The sequence below is a fragment of the Scyliorhinus canicula genome, chromosome 4 (assembly GCF_902713615.1).
Source record: "Scyliorhinus canicula chromosome 4, sScyCan1.1, whole genome shotgun sequence".
NCBI lineage: Eukaryota > Metazoa > Chordata > Chondrichthyes > Carcharhiniformes > Scyliorhinidae > Scyliorhinus > Scyliorhinus canicula.
Window position 1 is genome coordinate 15,518,176 of NC_052149.1, and position 19,845 is coordinate 15,538,020.

General features: G+C 45.9%; 1 protein-coding gene across 1 annotated transcript in view; it reads right to left on the bottom strand.

The window, feature by feature from the left end:
* Positions 1-19,845, bottom strand: part of LOC119964375 (calcium-activated chloride channel regulator 1-like) — a 62,538-nt gene that overhangs the window by 15,906 nt on the left and 26,787 nt on the right. Inside the window, 8 exon segments of the mRNA XM_038793768.1 lie at positions 153-414; positions 8,571-8,792; positions 8,880-8,986; positions 9,990-10,167; positions 10,261-10,485; positions 16,766-16,835; positions 16,837-16,988; positions 19,018-19,183. Coding sequence (XP_038649696.1) covers positions 153-414; positions 8,571-8,792; positions 8,880-8,986; positions 9,990-10,167; positions 10,261-10,485; positions 16,766-16,835; positions 16,837-16,988; positions 19,018-19,183 — 1,382 coding nt within the window.

A 19,845-nucleotide genomic window follows, 5' to 3' on the forward strand; every position in this document is an offset into this window, starting at 1 on the left:
TCTGGTGTTTAGTATAGGGTCCAAGTCCCTACAGTACTTTTTTTGGAATGTATTTGATGTAACAGAAGCTAAAATTGGGAAAAAATCCACAATTCCAATATTTACAATTTCAGTATATGTTTGATTTAACAGGGTTACATTGTGTATCCTACCTGTACCATCATCAGAAAGGCGCTCTTCAATTGGACGACCAGTGGGACGTTCAATAATGGCTGTCACATTTGCAAACATGACTGGTGAAAATCCCTGACTGATTTCTGCATAGATTGTCCTTCCGCCGTACGAATCCTTTTCACTGATAAGCACATTGACTGTTAACGGAGGAATCTTCTCATCTGCTGCTCGGGAAGTTACTGTGATCGTTATGATCTGGTCGCTTCCAGGATTCAGGATGCTGTACATCCAATGTCCTGCCTGGGAAATAAATATTCATTGTTAATTGTAGGACAGATAGGGGTTCCCTAAACTTGTCAATGTTTTTTGGAACAGCACAGTAGGCTTATATCAATACTGAAATGGAAGTTACTGTGAAAATCCCCTCGTCGCCATACTGCAGCGCCTGTTCAGGTACACAGGAGGGAGAGTTCAGAATGTCCAATTCACCGAACAAGCGCGTCTTTCGTGACTAGTGGGAGGAAACCGGAGCACCCGGAGGAAAACCACGGAGACATAGAGAGAACCCCCGTGCAGTAGTCAGGATGTGGGGCAGAACATAAATCAGGAGATTGAAAAGACATAAAAATGGCAATAATACAGTAATCTTGAAGGACTGCAATATGCAGGTGGACTGGGAATATCAGGTTGGTAGTGGATCCCAAGAAAAGGAATTTGTGGAATTGTGTGTCACTCTTCTGATCTCAAAGGAAGTCTGTCCCCCTTAAAGGGAAATTGCGTTGAATTATGTGAGGATGCTGTTGAATACTGTTCGGCAATTAAGTATGTCTTAGAAGGTTTTTGGATCAATATGTAGATAGTCTATATTGGATCTAGTACTAGGGAACTAGCCTGGCCAGGTCATCAAAGTTGTAATAGGAGAACATGTGGCGAACAGTGCCCACAATTCCGTAAGCTTTCGGATACTCATGGAAAAGGATGGGTGTTGTGCTCGGGTTAAGGTGCTAAATTGGGGGAAGGCAACCAGATTAGGCAGGATTTGGAGGCTGTTGTTTGGGAGAGGCTGTTTGAGGGTAAATCAACATTTGGCACATTTTAAAGAGCAGTTGATGGGTGTGTAGGACAGGCATGTGCCAGGAAAAAGGAAGGACAGAATTCGGGATGACCAGGGAAATTGAGAATATTGTCAAAAAGAAAAAAGATGCATATGTGAGGTGCAGGCAACTAAAAACAGATAAAGCACTTGAGGAATACAAGGAAAGTTAAAAAAAAACTCAAGCAGGCAGTTATGAGGGCAAAAAGGGCTCACAAAATGTCATTGGCAGACAGGATTAAGGAGAATCCCAAAGCATTTTATACGTATATTAGGAACACGAGGGTAGAAGGAGAAAGAGTTGGCCTGCTCAAGGAAAAAGGATGGAAATTATGTGTAGAACCAGAGGAAGTAGGTGAGGTCCTTAATGAGTATTTTGCATCGGTTTTCACCAAGGAGAGGGACATGTTGATTGGTGGTGTCTCAGAGGGATGTGTAAACACTTTAGAAAAGGTCATTATTACAAGGGAGGAAGTGTTAGGTGTTAAAAAGCATTAACTTTGACAAATATGGGCAGCACGGTGGCACAGTGGTTAGCATTGCTTACTACGGAGCTGAGGACCCGGGTTCGAATCCTGGCCCTGGGTCACTGTCCGTGTGGAGTTTGCACATTCTCCCCGTGTCTGCGTGGGTTTCACCCCCACAACCCAAAGATGTGCAGGATAGGTAGATTGGCCACTCTAAATTGCCCCTTAATTGGAAAAAATAATTGGGTACTCTTAAAAAAAAAATGTTTTTTAAACTTTGACAAATTCCCAGGACCAGATGGCATCGATTACTGAGAGAGGCAAGAGATGAAATTGCTTGGCCTCTGACAGAAATCTTTGTGTCCTCATTGGCCACAGGTGAGATCTCAGAGGATTGGAGGATAGGCAATGTTGTATTATTATTTAACAACGGTTGCAAGGATAATCCGGGTAACTATAGGTCAGTGAGACTGATGTCAGTAATAGTGAAATTGTTGGAAACTGTCAGAGATTCGCAGAGATAGGGGGCGGAATTGTCTGTTAATGGGGCTATGTCCCCACACCCACGAGAAAACTGGCACGAATCACTCTGGATTTTCCTGGAGAATCCTGTCCCTCTCTCTGGTGAATACTGAAGCAAAATATTCATTTAGGGTCTCCCCTATCTACTCAAACTCTAGGCACAAGTTCCCTCCACTAGTTCGATTCCCGTACCAGCCTCCCTGGACAGGCGCCGGAATGTGGCGACTAGGGGCTTTTCACAGTGACTTCATTGAAGCCTACTCGTGACAATAAGGGATTTTCATTTCACTATCCCTGATCGGCCCTACTCTCACTCTGATCATCCTCTTATTTCTCACATAAATGTAGAATGCCTTGAGGTTTTCCCTGAACATTCCCGCCAGGTTTTTTCATGCCCTCTTCTAGCTCTCCTAAGTCCATTTTTGAGTTCCTTCCTGGCTACCTTGTAACCCTCTAGAGCTGTGCCATGGTAGCACAGTGGTTAGCACAATTGCTTCACAGCTCCAGGGTCCCAGGTTCGACTCCGGCTTGGGTCAATGTCTGTGCGGAGTCTGCACATCCTCCCCGTGTGTGCGTGGGTTTCCTACGGGTGCTCCGGTTTCCTCCCACAGTCCAAAGATGTGCAGGTTAGGTGGATTGGCCATGATAAATTGCCCTTAAGTGCACAGAATTGCCCTTAGTGTTGGGTTGGGTTATGGGAATAGGGTGGAGGTGTTGACCTTGTGTAGGGTGCTCTTTCCAGGAGCCGGTGCAGACTCGATGGGCCGAATGGCCTCCTGCTGCACTGTAAATTCTATAATTGCTTCTTCAACGTTACATAAACTTCCTTCTTCCTCTTGACTAGAACCTCCATTTCTCTTGTCATCCAAGACTCCTTTATCTTACCATTCCTTCCTCGTCTCAGGTGGGACAAAGCTATGCAGCACTCGCAGCAAGTGCTCGTTAAACAACCCCCACATTACTGTTGTGCATTTCCCCAAGAACAACTGTTCCCACATTATATTCCTCAGCTCCTGTCTAAAAGCAGTATATTTTCCCCTCCCCCAATTAAATACCTTCCCATGCTGTCTGTTCCTATCCCTCTCCGTAAAGGTTAAGGACTTGTGGTCACTGTCACTGAAATGCTCTCCCACTGAGACATCTGACACCTAGCCTGGTTCGTTGCCAAGCACCAAATCCAATATGGCCTCCCCCCTAGTTGGCCTATCTACATATTGAGTCAGGAATCCTTTCTGTACGCAACTGACAAAATCTACTCCATCCAAACCATTTGCACTAAGGAGGTTCCAGTCAATATTAGGGAAGCTGAAGTCACCCATGACAACAACTCTGTTACTTCTGCACCTTTCCAAGATCTGCTGCCTAATCTATTCCTCCATCTCTCTGCTGCTATTGGGGATCTATAGAAAACTCCCAATAAAGTGCCTGCTCCTTTCTTGTTTCTGACTTCCATCCAAACTGACTCAGTAGATAAACCCTCCTTGACTACCTCCTTTTCTGCAGCTGTGATGCACTCCCTAATTAACAGTGCCACTCCCCCTCCTCTTTTACCTCCCTCCCTATTCTTCTTAAAACATCTAAACCCGAGATCATCTAACAACCATTCCTGCCGCTGTGAAATCCATGTCTCCGTGATGGCCACAACATCGTAGTTCCAAGTAATGATCCATGCTCTACGTTCATCTCCCTTATTCCTGACACTCCTTGCATTGATACAGATAAGGGGATCAGGGGTTATGGGGAAAAGGCTGGAGAATATGGATGAAAAAAATATCAGCCATGATTGAATGGCGGAGCAGACTCGTTGGGCCGAGTGGCCTAATTCTGCTCCTATGTCTTATGGTCTTATAGTAAATGAGCCTTCACCTCAAAGGGATGAGACAATGCAGTAGACGCTATGGCACAGTTGTATAGCGCTCTGGGTAGACCCCATCTGGAGCACTTTGTTTAGTTCTGACAATCAAACATCAGGAATGACATAATGGTCTTGGTGAAGGTACAAGTACAGATTCTCCATAATGTGTCTGCAGCTAAAACGATTAACACATGAGGAAAGGTTACAAAGATTAAGGTAGTATTTATTTGAGTATGGAAGATTCGGGTGATCTAATTGGGGTGTTTAAGACAATTAAATAATTTGATCATGTGGTTAAACTGTTTCCTCCACTGCGAGCATCCAGAACAAAGGAGGTCAGTCATATAGGGCTGAAACCCCTTCTTCAACAAGCGCTAATTGAATCCTGGAGTTCTCTGGGGCTTGGGGTCAAAGTAAACTTTCAAAACTAAGGCTGATTGATTTTTGGGAAACAAGGAATTCGAGGGGTATGGAATCAAGCTGAGTAAATGGAGTTAAGATACAGGTCAGCCAAAGTTTATTGAATTGGCACATTTAAGGGGCTGACTGTCTTTTTCTTTTCATATACTGTCTGGGCATAAGACCATAAGAGCAAAAGACAAAGGAGCAGAACTAGGCCAATCGGCCCATCGAGTCTGTCAGGCAGGGAAGAGATGGTCGAGTGAGGGAACCATGGTTGACAAGAGAGGTTCAATGTCTTGTTAAGTAGAAGAAGGAGACTTATGTAAGGCTGAAGAAACAAGGTTCAGGCAGGGCGCTGGAGGGATACAAGATAGCCAGGAGGGAACTGAAGAAAGGGATTAGGAGAGCTAAGAGAGGGCATGAAAAATCTTTGGCGGGTACGATCAAGGAAAACCCCAAGGCCTTTTACACATATGTGAGAAATATGAGAATGACTAGAGCGAGGGTAGGTCCGATTAAGGACAGTAGCGGGAGATTGTGTATTGAGTCTGAAGAGATAGGAGAGGTCTTGAACAAGTATTTTTCTTCAGTATTTACAAACGAGAGGGGCCATATTGTTGGAGAGGACAGCGTGAAGCAGACTGATAAGCTTGAGGAGATACTTGTCAGGAAGGAAGATGTGTTGCGCGTTTTGAAAAACTTGAGGATAGACAAGTCCCCCGGGCCTGACGGGATATATCCAAGGATTCTATGGGAAGCAAGAAATGAAATTGCAGAGCCGTTGGCAATGATCTTTTCGTCCTCGCTGTCAACAGGGGTGGTACCAGAGGATTGGAGAGTGGCGAATGTCGTGCCCCTGTTCAAAAAAGGGAATAGGAATAACCCTGGGAATTACAGGCCAGTTAGTCTTACTTCGGTGGTAGGCAAAGTAATGGAAAGGGTACTGAGGGATAGGATTTCTGAGCATCTGGAAAGGCATTGCTTGATTAGGGATAGTCAGCACGGATTTGTGAGGGGTAGGTCTTGCCTTACAAGTCTTATTGAATTCTTTGAGGAGGTGACCAAGCATGTGGATGAAGGTAAAGCAGTGGATGTAGTGTACATGGATTTTAGTAAGGCATTTGATAAGGTTCCCCATGGTAGGCTTATGCGGAAAGTAAGGAGGCATGGGATAGTGGGAAATTTGGCCAGTTGGATAACAAACTGGCTAACCGATAGAAGACAGAGAGTGGTGGTGGATGGCAAATATTCAGCCTGGAGCCCAGTTATCAGTGGCGTACCGCAGGGATCAGTTCTGGGTCCTCTGCTGTTTGTGATTTTCATTAACGACTTGGATGAGGGCGTTGAAGGGTGGGTCAGTAAATTTGCAGATGATACGAAGATTGGTGGAGTTGTGGATAGTGAGGAGGGCTGTTGTCAGCTTCAAAGAGACATAGAATGCAGAGCTGGGCTGAGAAGTGGCAGATGGAGTTTAATCCTGACAAGTGTGACGTTGTCCATTTTGGAAGGACAAATCTGAATGCGGAATACAGGGTTAATGGTAGGGTTCTTGGCAATGTGGAGGAGCAGAGAGATCTTGGGGTCTATGTTCATAGTTCTTTGAAAGTTGCCACTCAAGTGGATAGAGCTGTGAAGAAGGCCTATGGTGTGCTAGCGTTCATTAGCAGAGGGATTGAATTTAAGAGCCGTGAGGTGATGATGCAGCTGTACAAAACCTTGGTCAGGCCACATTTGGAGTACTGTGTGCAGTTCTGGTCACCTCATTTTAGAAAGGATGTGGAAGCTTTGGAAAAGGTGCAAAGGAGATTTACCAGGATGTTGCCTGGAATGGAGAGTAGGTCATACGAGGAAAGGTTGAGGGTGCTAGGCCTTTTCTCATTAGAACGGAGAAGGATGAGGGGCGACTTGATAGAGGTTTATAAGATGATCAGGGGAATAGATAGAATAGACAGTCAGAGACTTTTTCCCCGGGTGGAACACACCATTACAAGGGGACATAAATTTAAGATAAATGGTGGAAGATATAGAGGGGATGTCAGAGGTAGGTTCTTTACCCAGAGAGTAGTGGGGGCATGGAATGCACTGCCTGTGGTAGTAGTTTTTTTTTTTTTTAAATAATTTTTATTGAAAGAGTTTTTCCATACAGACATTTACCCCCACTAATTTTTAAATTATTTACAACACAATCCCTCTAGGCAAATATCCCTCCCTCGCCCGCCCTCTCGCGCGCACCAGTCCTCCCCCCCCCCCCCAAAGCAACAACTTAACAAACAAGGCAGCCTACAGTTTCAGACATGAGCAGCGAGCAGACTTGCCCGCGTTACAGTCGTGCATGTCCCCCCACGACCATTGCTGCCCCCCTTCCCCTCCCCTCCCCCCCCCTCCCCTCCCCCCCCCCCCTCCCCCCCCCCCCCCCCCCGGGTTGCTGCTGCCACGACCCCGTACGCCTATCTCTGATCTAAAAAGTCAAGGAAAGGTTGCCACCGCCTGGAGAATCCCTGTACCGACCCTCTCAGGGCAAATTTGATCCTTTCTAGCTGAATATAGCTAGCCATATCGTTAATCCAAGTTTCAACGCTTGGAGGCCTCGCGTCCTTCCATTGAATTAATATCCTTCGTCGAGCCACTAGGGACGCAAAGGCCAGTATTCCGGCCTCCCTGGCCTCCTGTACCCCCGGTTCTACCCCGACCCCAAAGATCGCAAGCCCCCATCCTGGTTTGACCCTGGACCCCACCACCTTCGACACCGTCCTTGCCACCCCCTTCCAGAACCCTTCCAGCACCGGACATGCCCAGAACATATGCACATGGTTCGCTGGGCCTCCCAGACATCTGACACACCTGTCCTCACCCCCAAAGAACCGGCTCATCCTTGTCCCCGTCATGTGAGCTCTATGCAGCACCTTAAATTGTATGAGGCTCAGCCTCGCACACGAGGAGGAAGAATTGACCTTCTCCAGTGCATCCGCCCACGTCCCGTCTTCTATCTGCTCTCCCAGCTCCCCTTCCCACTTGGCTTTCAGCTCCTCCCCTGATGCTTCTTCCGCCTCCTGCATTATCTTGTAGATGTCTGATATCTTCCCCCCTCCGAGCCTGTGGTAGTAGTTGAGTCGGAAAAGTTAGGGACCTTCAAGCGGCTATTGGATAGGTACTTGGATTAGGGTAGAATAATGGAGTGTAGGTTAACTTCTTAAGGGCAGCACGGTAGCATTGTGGATGGCACAATTGCTTCACAGCTCCAGGGTCCCAAGTTCGATTTCGACTTGGGTCACTGTCTGTGTGGAGTCTGCACATCCTCCCCGTGACTGCGTGGGTTTCCTCCGGGTACTCCGGTTTCCTCCCACAGTCCAAAGATGTGCAGGTTGGGTGGATTGGCCATGAAAAATTGTCCAAAATTCTATGATTAACCTAGGACAAAAGTTCGGCGCAACATCGTGGGCCGAAGGACCTGTTCTGTGCTGTATTTCTCTATCTATCTCTGCTCCGCAATTCAATCATGGCGGATATTTTTCTCATCCCCATTCTCCTGCCTTCTCCCTACAACCCCTGATCCCCTTATTAATCAAGAACCTATCAATCTCGCTCTTACAGACACTCAGTAATTTGGCCTCCGCAGCCTTCTGCGGCAAAGGGTTCCACAGATTCACCACAATCTGGCTGAAGAAATTTCTCCTCATCTCTAGGAGCTATAGTTTGAAATTGGGTCCACTGAGAAATATGTGTGTGCGAGAGTCAAGTGAACTCAGGATTGAACTGTGATGCCACCATGAGTTAAGTCCCAAGGTGATATTCAGATTTAATGAACATTACCCAATGCCCAGCCTTCTCACCAATTCATGGAAACAGAAGTCATACATTTCACACCGTAGAAACGGCCAGGAAGACAACCCTTTGGCTTCTTTCAATTTGCACAGCGTACTCAAATGTCCGATGACAGACAGCACATGAAGGAATGTTGTACGGTATGGAACCTTGTCAAAATCAAGGATAGATAGCAGCAGGAAAGCTGAACTTAGACAGCACTACCAGACAAAAAAGATTTGTTTGAGAGGAAATACAGAAATTACAGGAATTACATGCAGAATGTAAAGAATAAAGAATGCATTTTGATCCATACCTGTGCGGTGCCATCGATGTTAAGACGGGCTGTCAGTAAAGTCTTATCTACCCCAAAGTCATCTTGGTTGTAAACCTTTCCATTGGGGTCAGTTACAAATATATCTGGTATCTGCTTCTCCCATGTAACTACAAAAAATGTATCATTCCCAACAGTCTTATCGATAGGCAATGTATTATTCATCCAATCTCCATCATAAATCATTGCTCCAAAGCTTTCAAGCTGAAATCAAACAAATAGAATTATTATATCTTATTGTTGGGTTGGCAAAGGAAAAATTGGAAATTCACTTTCTGAGTGTAATCCGACCTGAATAGACTGTTGGCTAATGTCATCATTTCTTGATACTAATCCAGTGAAGGCATCGATTAATCCACTTGCATCCACGTTGTCAGTGGCTGCAAACTGTAAACCCCCTGAAGAATGGAAAGAGAAAAACATGTCATCAACATTGAAAAAACATGTGGTTTGTGTTAGTTTCTGCCTGCAGTTGAGTAAAGAGTCAAGATTGCTCCTCCTTTCTCAAACACCTTTATTTTCCTTTAACACGCTCTATAAAACTCTATCACCACACCACACCAAAAAGTGCCAGCTGCACTCCTTTATATGCCAGTGTCAATTATTGGATACTTAACATCGACGAGACATCTAATTGGAATGTCTCTAAACCCATTCCTTAACAATTAAAGTCAATTAAGAGAGGAATTCATGCAGTGTGATAGAAACTTCCCAATGAAAACCGGTTGTCAATTAAAGTATTCAGAAATTTGGCCCGAATTTTAACCCAGCCGTTCAGCATGAGCAATGAGTGTGGGGGTGAGGGAGAAGGTGTTAAAGGATACGTGGCCATAATTGTGGGGTACTGAAAACACTGCTGAGAGGGCAAGAATAGGTTGGTGGGTCCCCTTTCCTATGTATTGTAGTGTCACTTCCTTATCTATATCCATCGTTTGCGCACATTGTCACACACACATAGGCATGTATTGATACATTATTGATACAGCCTGAGTGCATCTTGGCATTATAAGGTGTCATGATTTGAAGTTAAATAAGGTCTTTTAGGATTTTAACTGAGTAAGGGTATTTTTATGCGCCAAGATTCAAAGTCATTTGGCATTTGTTTACTCCAGGGTATAAATATGTAGGAGAGCTATCGTACTTTGGATTCTCGCCCTAACCCTTGGTTAGGAGCAGTCTCCCCTTGTGGCAAGTAAAATAAATTAACTGTTCATGTTAACCTGTATTTTGTTGTCTGAGTCTTACTCAGAGAGGAGTTTTCGACATATCCCACCGATCTCCTATCGGAGGTCTGCCCAGTAATTGGAACGCAATTCCCTATTTCAGCTGAGATGTTGGCCAAAATATTTTAAGCATTATATCACTTCCACCATAATGAAAGAGCCTTTCAGCGTTTATTACCTGTCATGTTTGATAGCTGTCCCAACTCTGCGGCCGCACTTGGTCCTAATGCTATAGTGTGGACAACTGCCCCACTTTGTTTAACCTCGGCGAAGCAACTGCTTATTCCACCGTCCTCCCCATCAGTCAACAAAACAATTTCATCACCGCCTGTGTCACCGTCATCACCGCGAAGAACCTGCAAAGCAGTTAGTTACTGTCAACACGGGGAAAAATGTAATAACTGCAAATAATGTGTTGTTGAAAGTTCCTTCAGCTTTTCAGATGTTACCTGGAATCCAGACCGAACCCCGGCACAGATATTTGTTCCGCCTGAAGCTGGTGTCTTCAGAAGTTCGGCAAGTTCTTCCCTCACATCATCTTTATCAATCACTTTCAAAAGTGTTTGAATACTGGCATCGCTGTTAAAAGTGACAATTCCAACTTTCGATTTGACTTCAACGATCTGCTTTAAGAATATCTTTGCTGCTTGTCCGAGTCTGGTATTACGATTCTCCTATTTAATAGACAGAACAATGCAATTGTTCTGCAATCTCAGGACAAAGGAACGTGAACAAAGAACAAAGAAAAGTACAGCACAGGAACAGGCCCTTCGGCCCTGCAAGCCTGTACCATGCTGCCCGTCTTAACTAAAATCTTCTCCACTTCCAGGGTCCATATTCCTCTATTCCCATCCTGTTCATGTATTTGTCAAAGTGCCCCTTAAACGTCACTTTCGACCCTGCTTCCACCACCTCTTCCGGCAGCTAGTTCCAGGCACCCTCTGTGTAACAAAAACTTGCCTCGTGCATCTCCTCTAAACTTTGCCCCTCGCAACTTAAACCTATGGCCCCTAGTAATTGACCCTTCTACCCTGGGAAAAAGTCTCTGACATACCCTGACTATGCCCCTCATAATTTTGTGGACCTCTATCAGGTTGCCCCTCAACCTCCGTCGTTCCAGTGAGAACAAACTGAGTTTATTCAACCTCTCCTCATCGCTAATGCCCTCCATACCAGGCAACATCCTGGTAAATCTCTTCTGCACCCTCTCTGAAGCCTCCACATCCTTCTGGTAGTGTGGCGACCAGAATTGAACACTATACTCCAAGTTGTAGCATGTGTGGTTCAATGCAGATAACAACAACGATGTATTGAACAGTGGCTAACTTTACAAAAGCTTGATCTGGACTGAGGGAAAGTATGCCGATGACATCACAAACTATACACATGACTAGATTCTTAAAGTGACCAAAAAACAGTACAACCCCAAATGTAGAACAGCGATATGTTGCACTAAGTAATTTATTTGATTTCATTTTTATACATTGCATTAAAAAAAATAAGATTTAAATTTGGAGCTGCTCAACTGGACTAGATCCAATTTCCATTGAGGAAAGCAACCATTGATAATTGATTTTTATTCCAGCAAGCAGACTGCTTAGCCCTGGATGGTCATTGTTCTTCAAGCTGCACTCAGGCAAGTGGAGAGCGTTCAGGCACTCTCCTGATTTGTGCCTTGTAGATGCTTCTGTAGACGTGAAAGAGACTCCAAGATGGGATGTTACCCCCCTGGTGTCAGGGCCAAGGATGTCTCTGAACGAACACAGGACATTCTGAAGGTGGAGGGTGAACAGCCAGAGGTCGTAGTACACATAGGCATTAATGAAATGAAAATGAAAATCGCTTATTGTCACGAGTAGGCTTCAATGAAGTTACTGTGAAAAGCCCCTAGTCGCCACATTCCGGCGCCTGTCCGGGGAGGCTGGTACAGGAATTGAACCGTGCTGCTGGCCTGCTTGGTCTGCTTTAAAAGCCAGCGATTTAGCCTGGTGAGCTAAACCAGCCCCGTAAGGGCTATCAGGGCCCTCTATCAGGGCAACCTGATAGAGGTCTACAAAGACATAGGCAGGAAAAGTGATGAGGTCCTACAGAAGGAGTTTAGGGAGTTAGCTACAAAGCAGGACCTCTAGGGTTGTCGTCTCAGGATTACTCCCTGTGCCACATACCAGTGAGGCTAGAAATAGGATAGTGCAGCTAAACACGTGGCTGAACTGGTGATGTAGGAGCGAGAGTTTCAGATTTCTGGACCATTGGGATCTCTTCCGGGGCAGATGGGACCTGTACAAGAAGGAGGGTTACATCTAAACTGGAGGAGCACCGATATCCTGGCTGGGAGGTTTGCTAGATTCACTTGGGAGTATTTAAACTAATATGGCAGGGAGGTGGGAACCAAAATGTGAGCTTGGAAGGTGTCATAATTGATGGGAAATAGAGAATAATAATAAGAGAAGATCATCACCCTCAGGCAGAGCAAAAAAGGTGACAAGTGTGAGGAGGGAGGTGGTCAATGCAGGACTGAGGGTGTTGTACCTAAATGCGTGCAATATACGGATCAAGGTAAATGAGCTTTTTGCGCACATTGAAATTGGCCGGTACGATGTTGTGGGCATCACAGAGACATGGCTGCAAGGGGATCAGGGCTGGGATCTAAGGATATGTATCCTATCGAAAGGACAGGCAGATGGGCAAAGGGGGTGGGGTTGCAGTATTAGTAAGGAATGAAGTTAAATTGATAGCAAGGAGCGACAGAGGGTCAGAAGGCATATAATTTCTGTGGTAGAGTTGAAGAATCGCAAAGGTAAAAAGACCCTGATGGGAGTTATGTACAGACCACTGAGCAGTAGTCAGGATGTGGGGCAGAAAATAAATCAGGAGATAGAGAAAGCATGTAAAAAATACAATATTACAATAATCATGGGGCACTTCAATATGCAGATGGATTGGGAAAATCAGGTTGGTAGTGGATCCCAAGAAAAGCAATTTTTGGACTGCCTGAGAGAGGTTTTTTTTGGATCAGCTTGTGACAGAGTCGAAAAAGGAACAAGCAATTCTTGAATTGGTGATGTGCAATGAGGCAGACTTGATTCGGGAATTTTTTTAAAATAAAAATTTAGAGTACCCGATTCACTGTTTTTCTAATTAAGGGGAAATTTAGCATGGCCAATCCACCTACCCTGCACATTTTTTGGGTTGTGGGAGCGAAACCCATGCAAACACGGGAAGAATATGCAAACTCCACACGTGACCCAGGGCCAGGATTGAACCTGAGACCTCGGTGCCGTGAGGCAACAGTGCTAACCACTGCACCACTGTGCTACTCCTTTGATTAGGGAACTAAAGGTGAAAGAACCCTTAGGGAGCAGTGACCAAAATATAATAGAATTTACCCTGCAGTTTGAGAGGGAAAAGCTGCAATCAGGTGTAACAGTATTACAATTAAATAAGGGTAACTACAAAGACATGAGGGAGGAGCTGGCCAGAGTTGATTGGAAAGGGAACCGGGCAGGGAAGACAGTGGAACAGCAATGGCAGAAGTTTTGGGGGGTTATTCGGGAGGCACAAATGAAATTCATCTCAAGGAGCAGGAAACATGCCAAGGGGAGAACAAGGTTTCCATGGCTGACGAGGGAAGTCAAGGACAGCATAAAAGCAAAAGAAAGCATACAAAGTGGCGAGTATTAGTGGGAAGCCAGAGCCTTTAAAAGCGAGCAGAGGACAACTAAAAAAGTAATAGGGGTGTGGGGAGAAGATGAAACATGAGAGCAAGCTACCGAGTAACATAAAAAAATAGGAATTTTTTCAATATATAGAAGGTAAGAGAGATGCAAAAATAGACATTGAACCACTGGAAATGTGGCTGGAGAAGCAATAATAGGAAGCAAAGAAATGGCAGAGGAACTAATTAGTTACTTTGCATCAGTCTTCACGGTGGAAGACACCAGTGGGATGCCAAAGCTCCAGGAGAATTGGGGCAGAGATGAGTGTAGTGGACATCACTAAGGAGAAGATGCTGGGAAAACTGAAAGGTCTGAAGGTGGATAAGTCACCTGGACTGGATGGACTACATCCCAGGTTCTAAAACACATAGCTCAGGAGATTGTGGAAGCATTGGTGGTGATCTTTCAGGAATCACGGAGGCAGGGAGAGTCCCAGAGGACTGGAAAGTGGCAAATGTAACACCACTGTTTAAGAAGGGAGGGAGGCAGAAGATAGGAAATTATAGGCCGGTTAGCTTGACTTCAGACATTGGCAAGATTTTAGAGTCCATTATTAAAGGTGAGATCGGAAAATGCCAATTCGGGGCAATCACAAATTTTAGCCAGAGAAGTGGGATGGGAGTTTTCGGAGATGGGAGTCGGGGCATCAAAGAATTTGGTTCTAGGGGGCTGGTTTGCGGGATTGAAGGAGCTGGAGCGAAATATGGGTTGGGGCAGAGGCACCTTGTAAAAGGCCTTCTGGAAATCTAAATATACCGGGCGAAATTCTCCGCCCCCCACGACGGGTGGGAGAATAGCGGGAGGGCCTTCCTGACATTTTTGCCGCCCTCTCGCTATTCTCCCCCCCCCCCCCCCCCCCCGCCGAAGTCCCGACCCGAATCGCTGCCGCCGTTTTTTTACGGCCGGCAGCGATTCTCAGCTGTTAGATGGGCCGAAGTCCCAGCCCTTTACGCCGTTTTTACGAACGGCAAACACACCTGGTCTTGCCGTTCGTAAAAACGGCGTGACTAACTCGCTATTAATAACCATGGCACCGATTGGCACGGCCGTACCACGGCCGTGCCAAGGGTGCCATGGGCCCGCGATCGGTGGGCACCGATCGCGGGCAGCGGGCCCGATGCCCGTGCACTACTTGTCCTTCCGCCGCCCCGCAGTATCCATTCGCGGGGCGGCTGAGGGGCAACCCGGCCCGCGCATGCGCGGGTTTCGCGCAAAGCGCGATGACGTCACCCGCGCATACGCGGGTTGGAGTCTTCCAAACTGCGCATGCGTGGCTGACGTCATATGACGCGTCAGCCGGCGCTAACTCCGGCAAGCGGGCTTAACGAAAATCGTTAAGCCCGTCTTGCCGGAGCCTACGGCGTCGGGCTGCTAGCCCCGACCGGGTTAAAACCCGCCCGGGTTTTACGCCAGCTTTACGATTTCTCCCGTTTTGGGAGAATCGCGCCCATCACATTTCCTTTGTCTAACTTTATTTTTACCTCCTCAAAGAACTCAAAGAAAACATATTTGCCAGACATGACCAGGGCTTTTCACAGTAACTTCATTTGAAGCCTACTTATGACAATAAGCGCTTTTCATTTCATTTTCATTTTAAGTGCATGGTAAAATAGGACTGAGTTAGCACAGCTTTGTCAAAGGGAGGTCATGCCTGACGAATCTGTTATAGTTCTTTGAGGAGGTTACAAGGGAGTTAGACAAAGGTTAGGCAGCGGACGTGATTTATTTAGATTTCCAGAAGGCCTTTGACAAGGTGCCGCATAGGAGACTGTTAAATAAATTAAGAGCCCATGGTGATCTGGGTAAGATCCTGGCATGGATAGAGGATTGGCTGACTGGCAGAAGGCAGAGAGTGGGGATTAAGGGGGCTGTTTCAGGCTGCCAGCCGGTGACGAGTGGTGTGCCTCAGGGGTCTGTGCTGGGACCACAACTTTTCACAATATACATTAATGATCTGGAAGAAGGAACTGAAGCCACTGTTGCTGAGTAGTTTACAGATGATGAAAATACCTGAAGACGGACAGGTAATATTGAGGAAGTGGGGGGGGGTGCTGCAGAATTACTTGGAAGGCCAGGACAGTGGGAAAAGACGTAGCAGATAGAATACAGTGTGGAAAAGTGTGAGGTTTTGCACTTTGGAAGGAGGAATGGAGGCATAGACTATTTTTAAAATCGGGAAATACTGAGGAAATCAGAAGCACAAAGGGTTTAGCTCACTGGGCTAAATCGCTGGCTTTTTTAAAAAGCAGACCAAGCAAGCCAGCATCACGGTTCGATTCCCCTATCAGCCTCCCCGGACAGGCGCCGGAATGTGGCGACTAGGGGCTTTTCACAGTAACTTCATTGAAGCCTACTCGTGACAATAAGCAATTTTCATTTTCACTTAATTTCACTTAGGAGTCCTTGTTCAAGATTTTCTTAAGGTTAACGTGCAGGTTCAGTCGGCAGAGAAGAAGGCAAATGCAATGTTAGCATTCATGTTGAGAGGGCTAGAATACAAGACCAGGGATGTATTTTTGAGCCTGTATAAAGCTCTGGTCACACCCCATTTGGAGTATTGTGAGCAGTTTTGGGCCCCATATCTAAGGAAGGATGTGCTGGCCTTGGAAAGGGTCCAAAGGAAGTTCACCAGAATGATCCCTGGAATTAAGAACTTGCCATATGAGGAACGGTTGAAGACTCTGGGTCTGTACTCGTTGGAATTTAGAAGGATGAGGGGAGATCTTATTGAAACTTACAGGATACTGCGAGGCCTGGATAGAATGGACATGGAGAGGACGTTTCCACTTGGAGGAAAAAATAGAACATGAAGACACAATCTCAGACTAAAGGGACTATCCTTTAATACAGAGATGAGGAGGAATTTCTTCAGCCAGAGGGTGGTGAATCTGTGGGACTCTGCCGCAGAAGGTTGTGGAGGCCAAATTACTGAGTGTTTTTAAGCCAGAGATCGGTAGGTTCTTGATTAATAAGGGGATCAGAAGTTATGGGGAGAAGGCAGGAGACTGGGGATGAGAAAAATATCAGCCATGATTGAATGGCGGAGCAGACTTGATGGGGCGAGTGGCCTAATTCTGTTCCTATGTCATGTGGAGAGGATTCAGGCGCCAGGAGATGAGTCAGTCACCACAATACCAGCTTCTGAATGCCTCCAGCTTCCCGCCTGAAACCACACGACAGCCCAGACTGGGGTCCAAAACAACACTTTCTGCAAAATATACTTTATGAAAAGTCTTACCGAATCCATGCTTCCGGATTTATCAAGGACTAGGCAGATCACACGGTCTTTGGCCTGTAGAATTGTAAAATGTCGGTGTCACTGAACCAGTGTGGGGTGGGCGATTGTTTCTGAAATCCTCTGACTCTCTGATCACTTCCCAAGTGCTCCTGTAATTGCACATTTTGTTCTGCATGGTCGGTGCCTCAGGATTATGAGTGTTTTTGTCACAGAATTCAGTCACCTGGATATTAGAAAAAAAAATGGCATGGGTTAAAGGGGTTTCAGGGCAAACCGCTCTGATTAGAAACCAGGCTAACACATAGTGGGTGGGTCATTTTTACCTTTGTCACCCAGTCAGTGAACTGTCCCAGCCTGTTATAAAACCCTGTTGATTGGCATCCTACTGACTGTAATGGATATCGGGTAGATTCTCTAACATGAAGGAATCCAAAAGCGAGGTGTACATTTGGGGGCACCGTTTATAATAAAATCATAATGGGCCACATTGTCTGCTCTCCAGATCATCAGACACCGGACGTGTGGCTAAGGTATACATCGGGAACTTGAGGCAGTTCTGATGTGAGGAAATTTCAGGGGAAGTTTCAATCTCGATGGGCAATTCCCCTGCTCTCCAGGACCCTCCATGAATGTCTCTGACTCTGAATGAGTGTTGGAGACTTGGAACAGTTGCAATGTCCTTTTCCGGCTCGTTACCCAGGAATGTTCAACTGAAAATTCCTGTTCTAACACCTGGGTAATGACAGAACTGATCTCCAAACACTCACGATGAATCGCTGACTTGCCCTTCCTGGACCTCAGACTAGCCCGCTGGCCCTTCCTCTACACCTCCTGACCCTTTGACTATTCTCCTGACAATGCAAGCAACTTCCTGCCTCCCCCTCCCTCCCCTCCCCCCGCAGCTAACCATTCTGACCACCGACATGCCCACCCAATCTGCTGCCCACCCACCACAATTATGCAACTACCCCAGGCATGATGTGACTAGCCCCCTCATCGAGCTGCCTAACCACTTGACTACCTGTCCGACCACACCCAAGCACTCTCCCGATGAGAAAACAGACTCATCAACCTACCCTTTACTCACACTTATCCACGTTCACCCTCTACCCACATTCACCCACTTACCCTCTACCCACACTTATCTACCTACCACCTACCCACACTTAGCCACCTATCCCTTATCCACACTTACCCATGCCCATACCTATCCACCGACTCAAATACCCACACTTATCCACCTACCCCTACCCACACTTACCCTCCTACCCACACTTTCCCCCTACCTGCACCCACACTTGTCCATCCATCCCCTACCCAAACTTATCCATCTAACCTCTACCCACACCTAACCCACCTACCAACACTTATCCAACCTCCCTGCCCTTACCGTAGACTTATCCACCTACCCCCACCAGACAGGGTACTATTCATTGAAGGCACATTCAAAGCTGAGAGGGAGTTGGCTAGTGAAAAGCCAGAACATTATCAGAAGTGATTCTAAGGATTGTAGCCGGTGAAGCAATAGTTGAAGTATTTGTGGAGAATTCAGTGGCTGGATCTCAGAGGTTGTGTAAAAGCATGCAAGACAAAGGAATTCTGAAAGGAGAGTTGGAAAATCTGGAGGAGGACCCTTTTTAAAACAGTGGGGAGGAAGCCTTATTTGAAAGGTAGTTGGAACATCTGGAGGCCGATCATTGATCGTTGAGGGAAAGCATTGTTTGAAAGAAGATTTTAAAGCAAGTCTTTTTGAGGGGGCAGTTTAGAATGACTCGTGTGACAATCATCTAGGTGGAATTTGAGGAGATATCCACAGAAGTTTGATTGAGTAGCATCTACCCTTGGTTTCAGAGGGCAATGCGCCTGACAACAGTCAGCATGTGGGGTTAAAGAGGCTGTGCGTTTATTGAGGCCATTCTAGCATTACATTTATTGTGTAACCTGTATTATCATTGAACTCTACCTACATTTGTGAAGATAAGGGGGAATGGAGGAGTGTTGTATTATAGACAAACTTTTCATATTTAACAAATGTTTTTACTTTGTTGTTAAACACTAATTGGCAATCCTATCACTCTGTTTTCTGACAAAAAGTACAAGTTATGGCCTTTTAAGCCAGGGATCTATTCAGGAATTTTCCGGATCAGTTATAACATCAATTGGCATCGTAAGGGATATGATAGAATGAGAATGAGTTGCTGGAACAAAGTGTTAATGATATTTGAGAAAGTACCACTATTGACATTACTTACCTGTGACAGCCCCTGTATGTACATTATTGAAGAGGTTGAAGTCTGTTTTCTATCTGGATAAAATTGACAATTGCCTTTTGGTAATCCTGAGGTGGGATCAATTTCACATGATTTACAGTCACCATCTGTGCAATCGTCATTCCTGCCTATTATTTCCTTTGAGCATCTGAAAGGCAAAATAATCAAATAAACTTCTTTATTTCTGAGTAACATTTCTAGAATAAGAAATCATTTAATAAACTATAAACAGAAGCCAGGGTGTTCCTCTCTGGGCCCTGAAATTCCTGCCCAATATAAACGGACCTTTGGTTGGTCCATCAAATTTTCTGTCCCTTGGGTTCGGAAAATCCTGGCCATTGGAAAATAGGCAACTGACTGCACAGCAGGAGGCCATTCGGTCCATCATATCCTTATTGAATAAGGAAAGAGTCTTTCGAATCCCTCTTCCTTTTTTCTTCATTCATGAGATGTGTGCACCACTGGCTACACCAGCCTTTATTGCCCATCTCTAATTGCCCTCTGAGAAGGTGGTGGTGAAATGCCTTTTTGAACCGCTGCAGTCCGTGTGGTGTAGGTACACCCACAGTGCTGTTAGGGAGGGAGTTCCAGGATTTTGGCCCAGCGACAGTGAAGGAACGGCGATGTTGTGAGTCTGGTGTAGCCACCTCCCATCCCCCCACCTCAACGCGGGTTCTGAAGCCGGGATGGGAGTATATAATTGAATGGACAGGATTCCCCTGCGACCCTGTCTGCCCAAGCCCAGAAGCAATTTTAAGTTTGAGCGGGCAGAGCCTCAGGTGCGAAACCCACTCATTTACCAATTAGGGT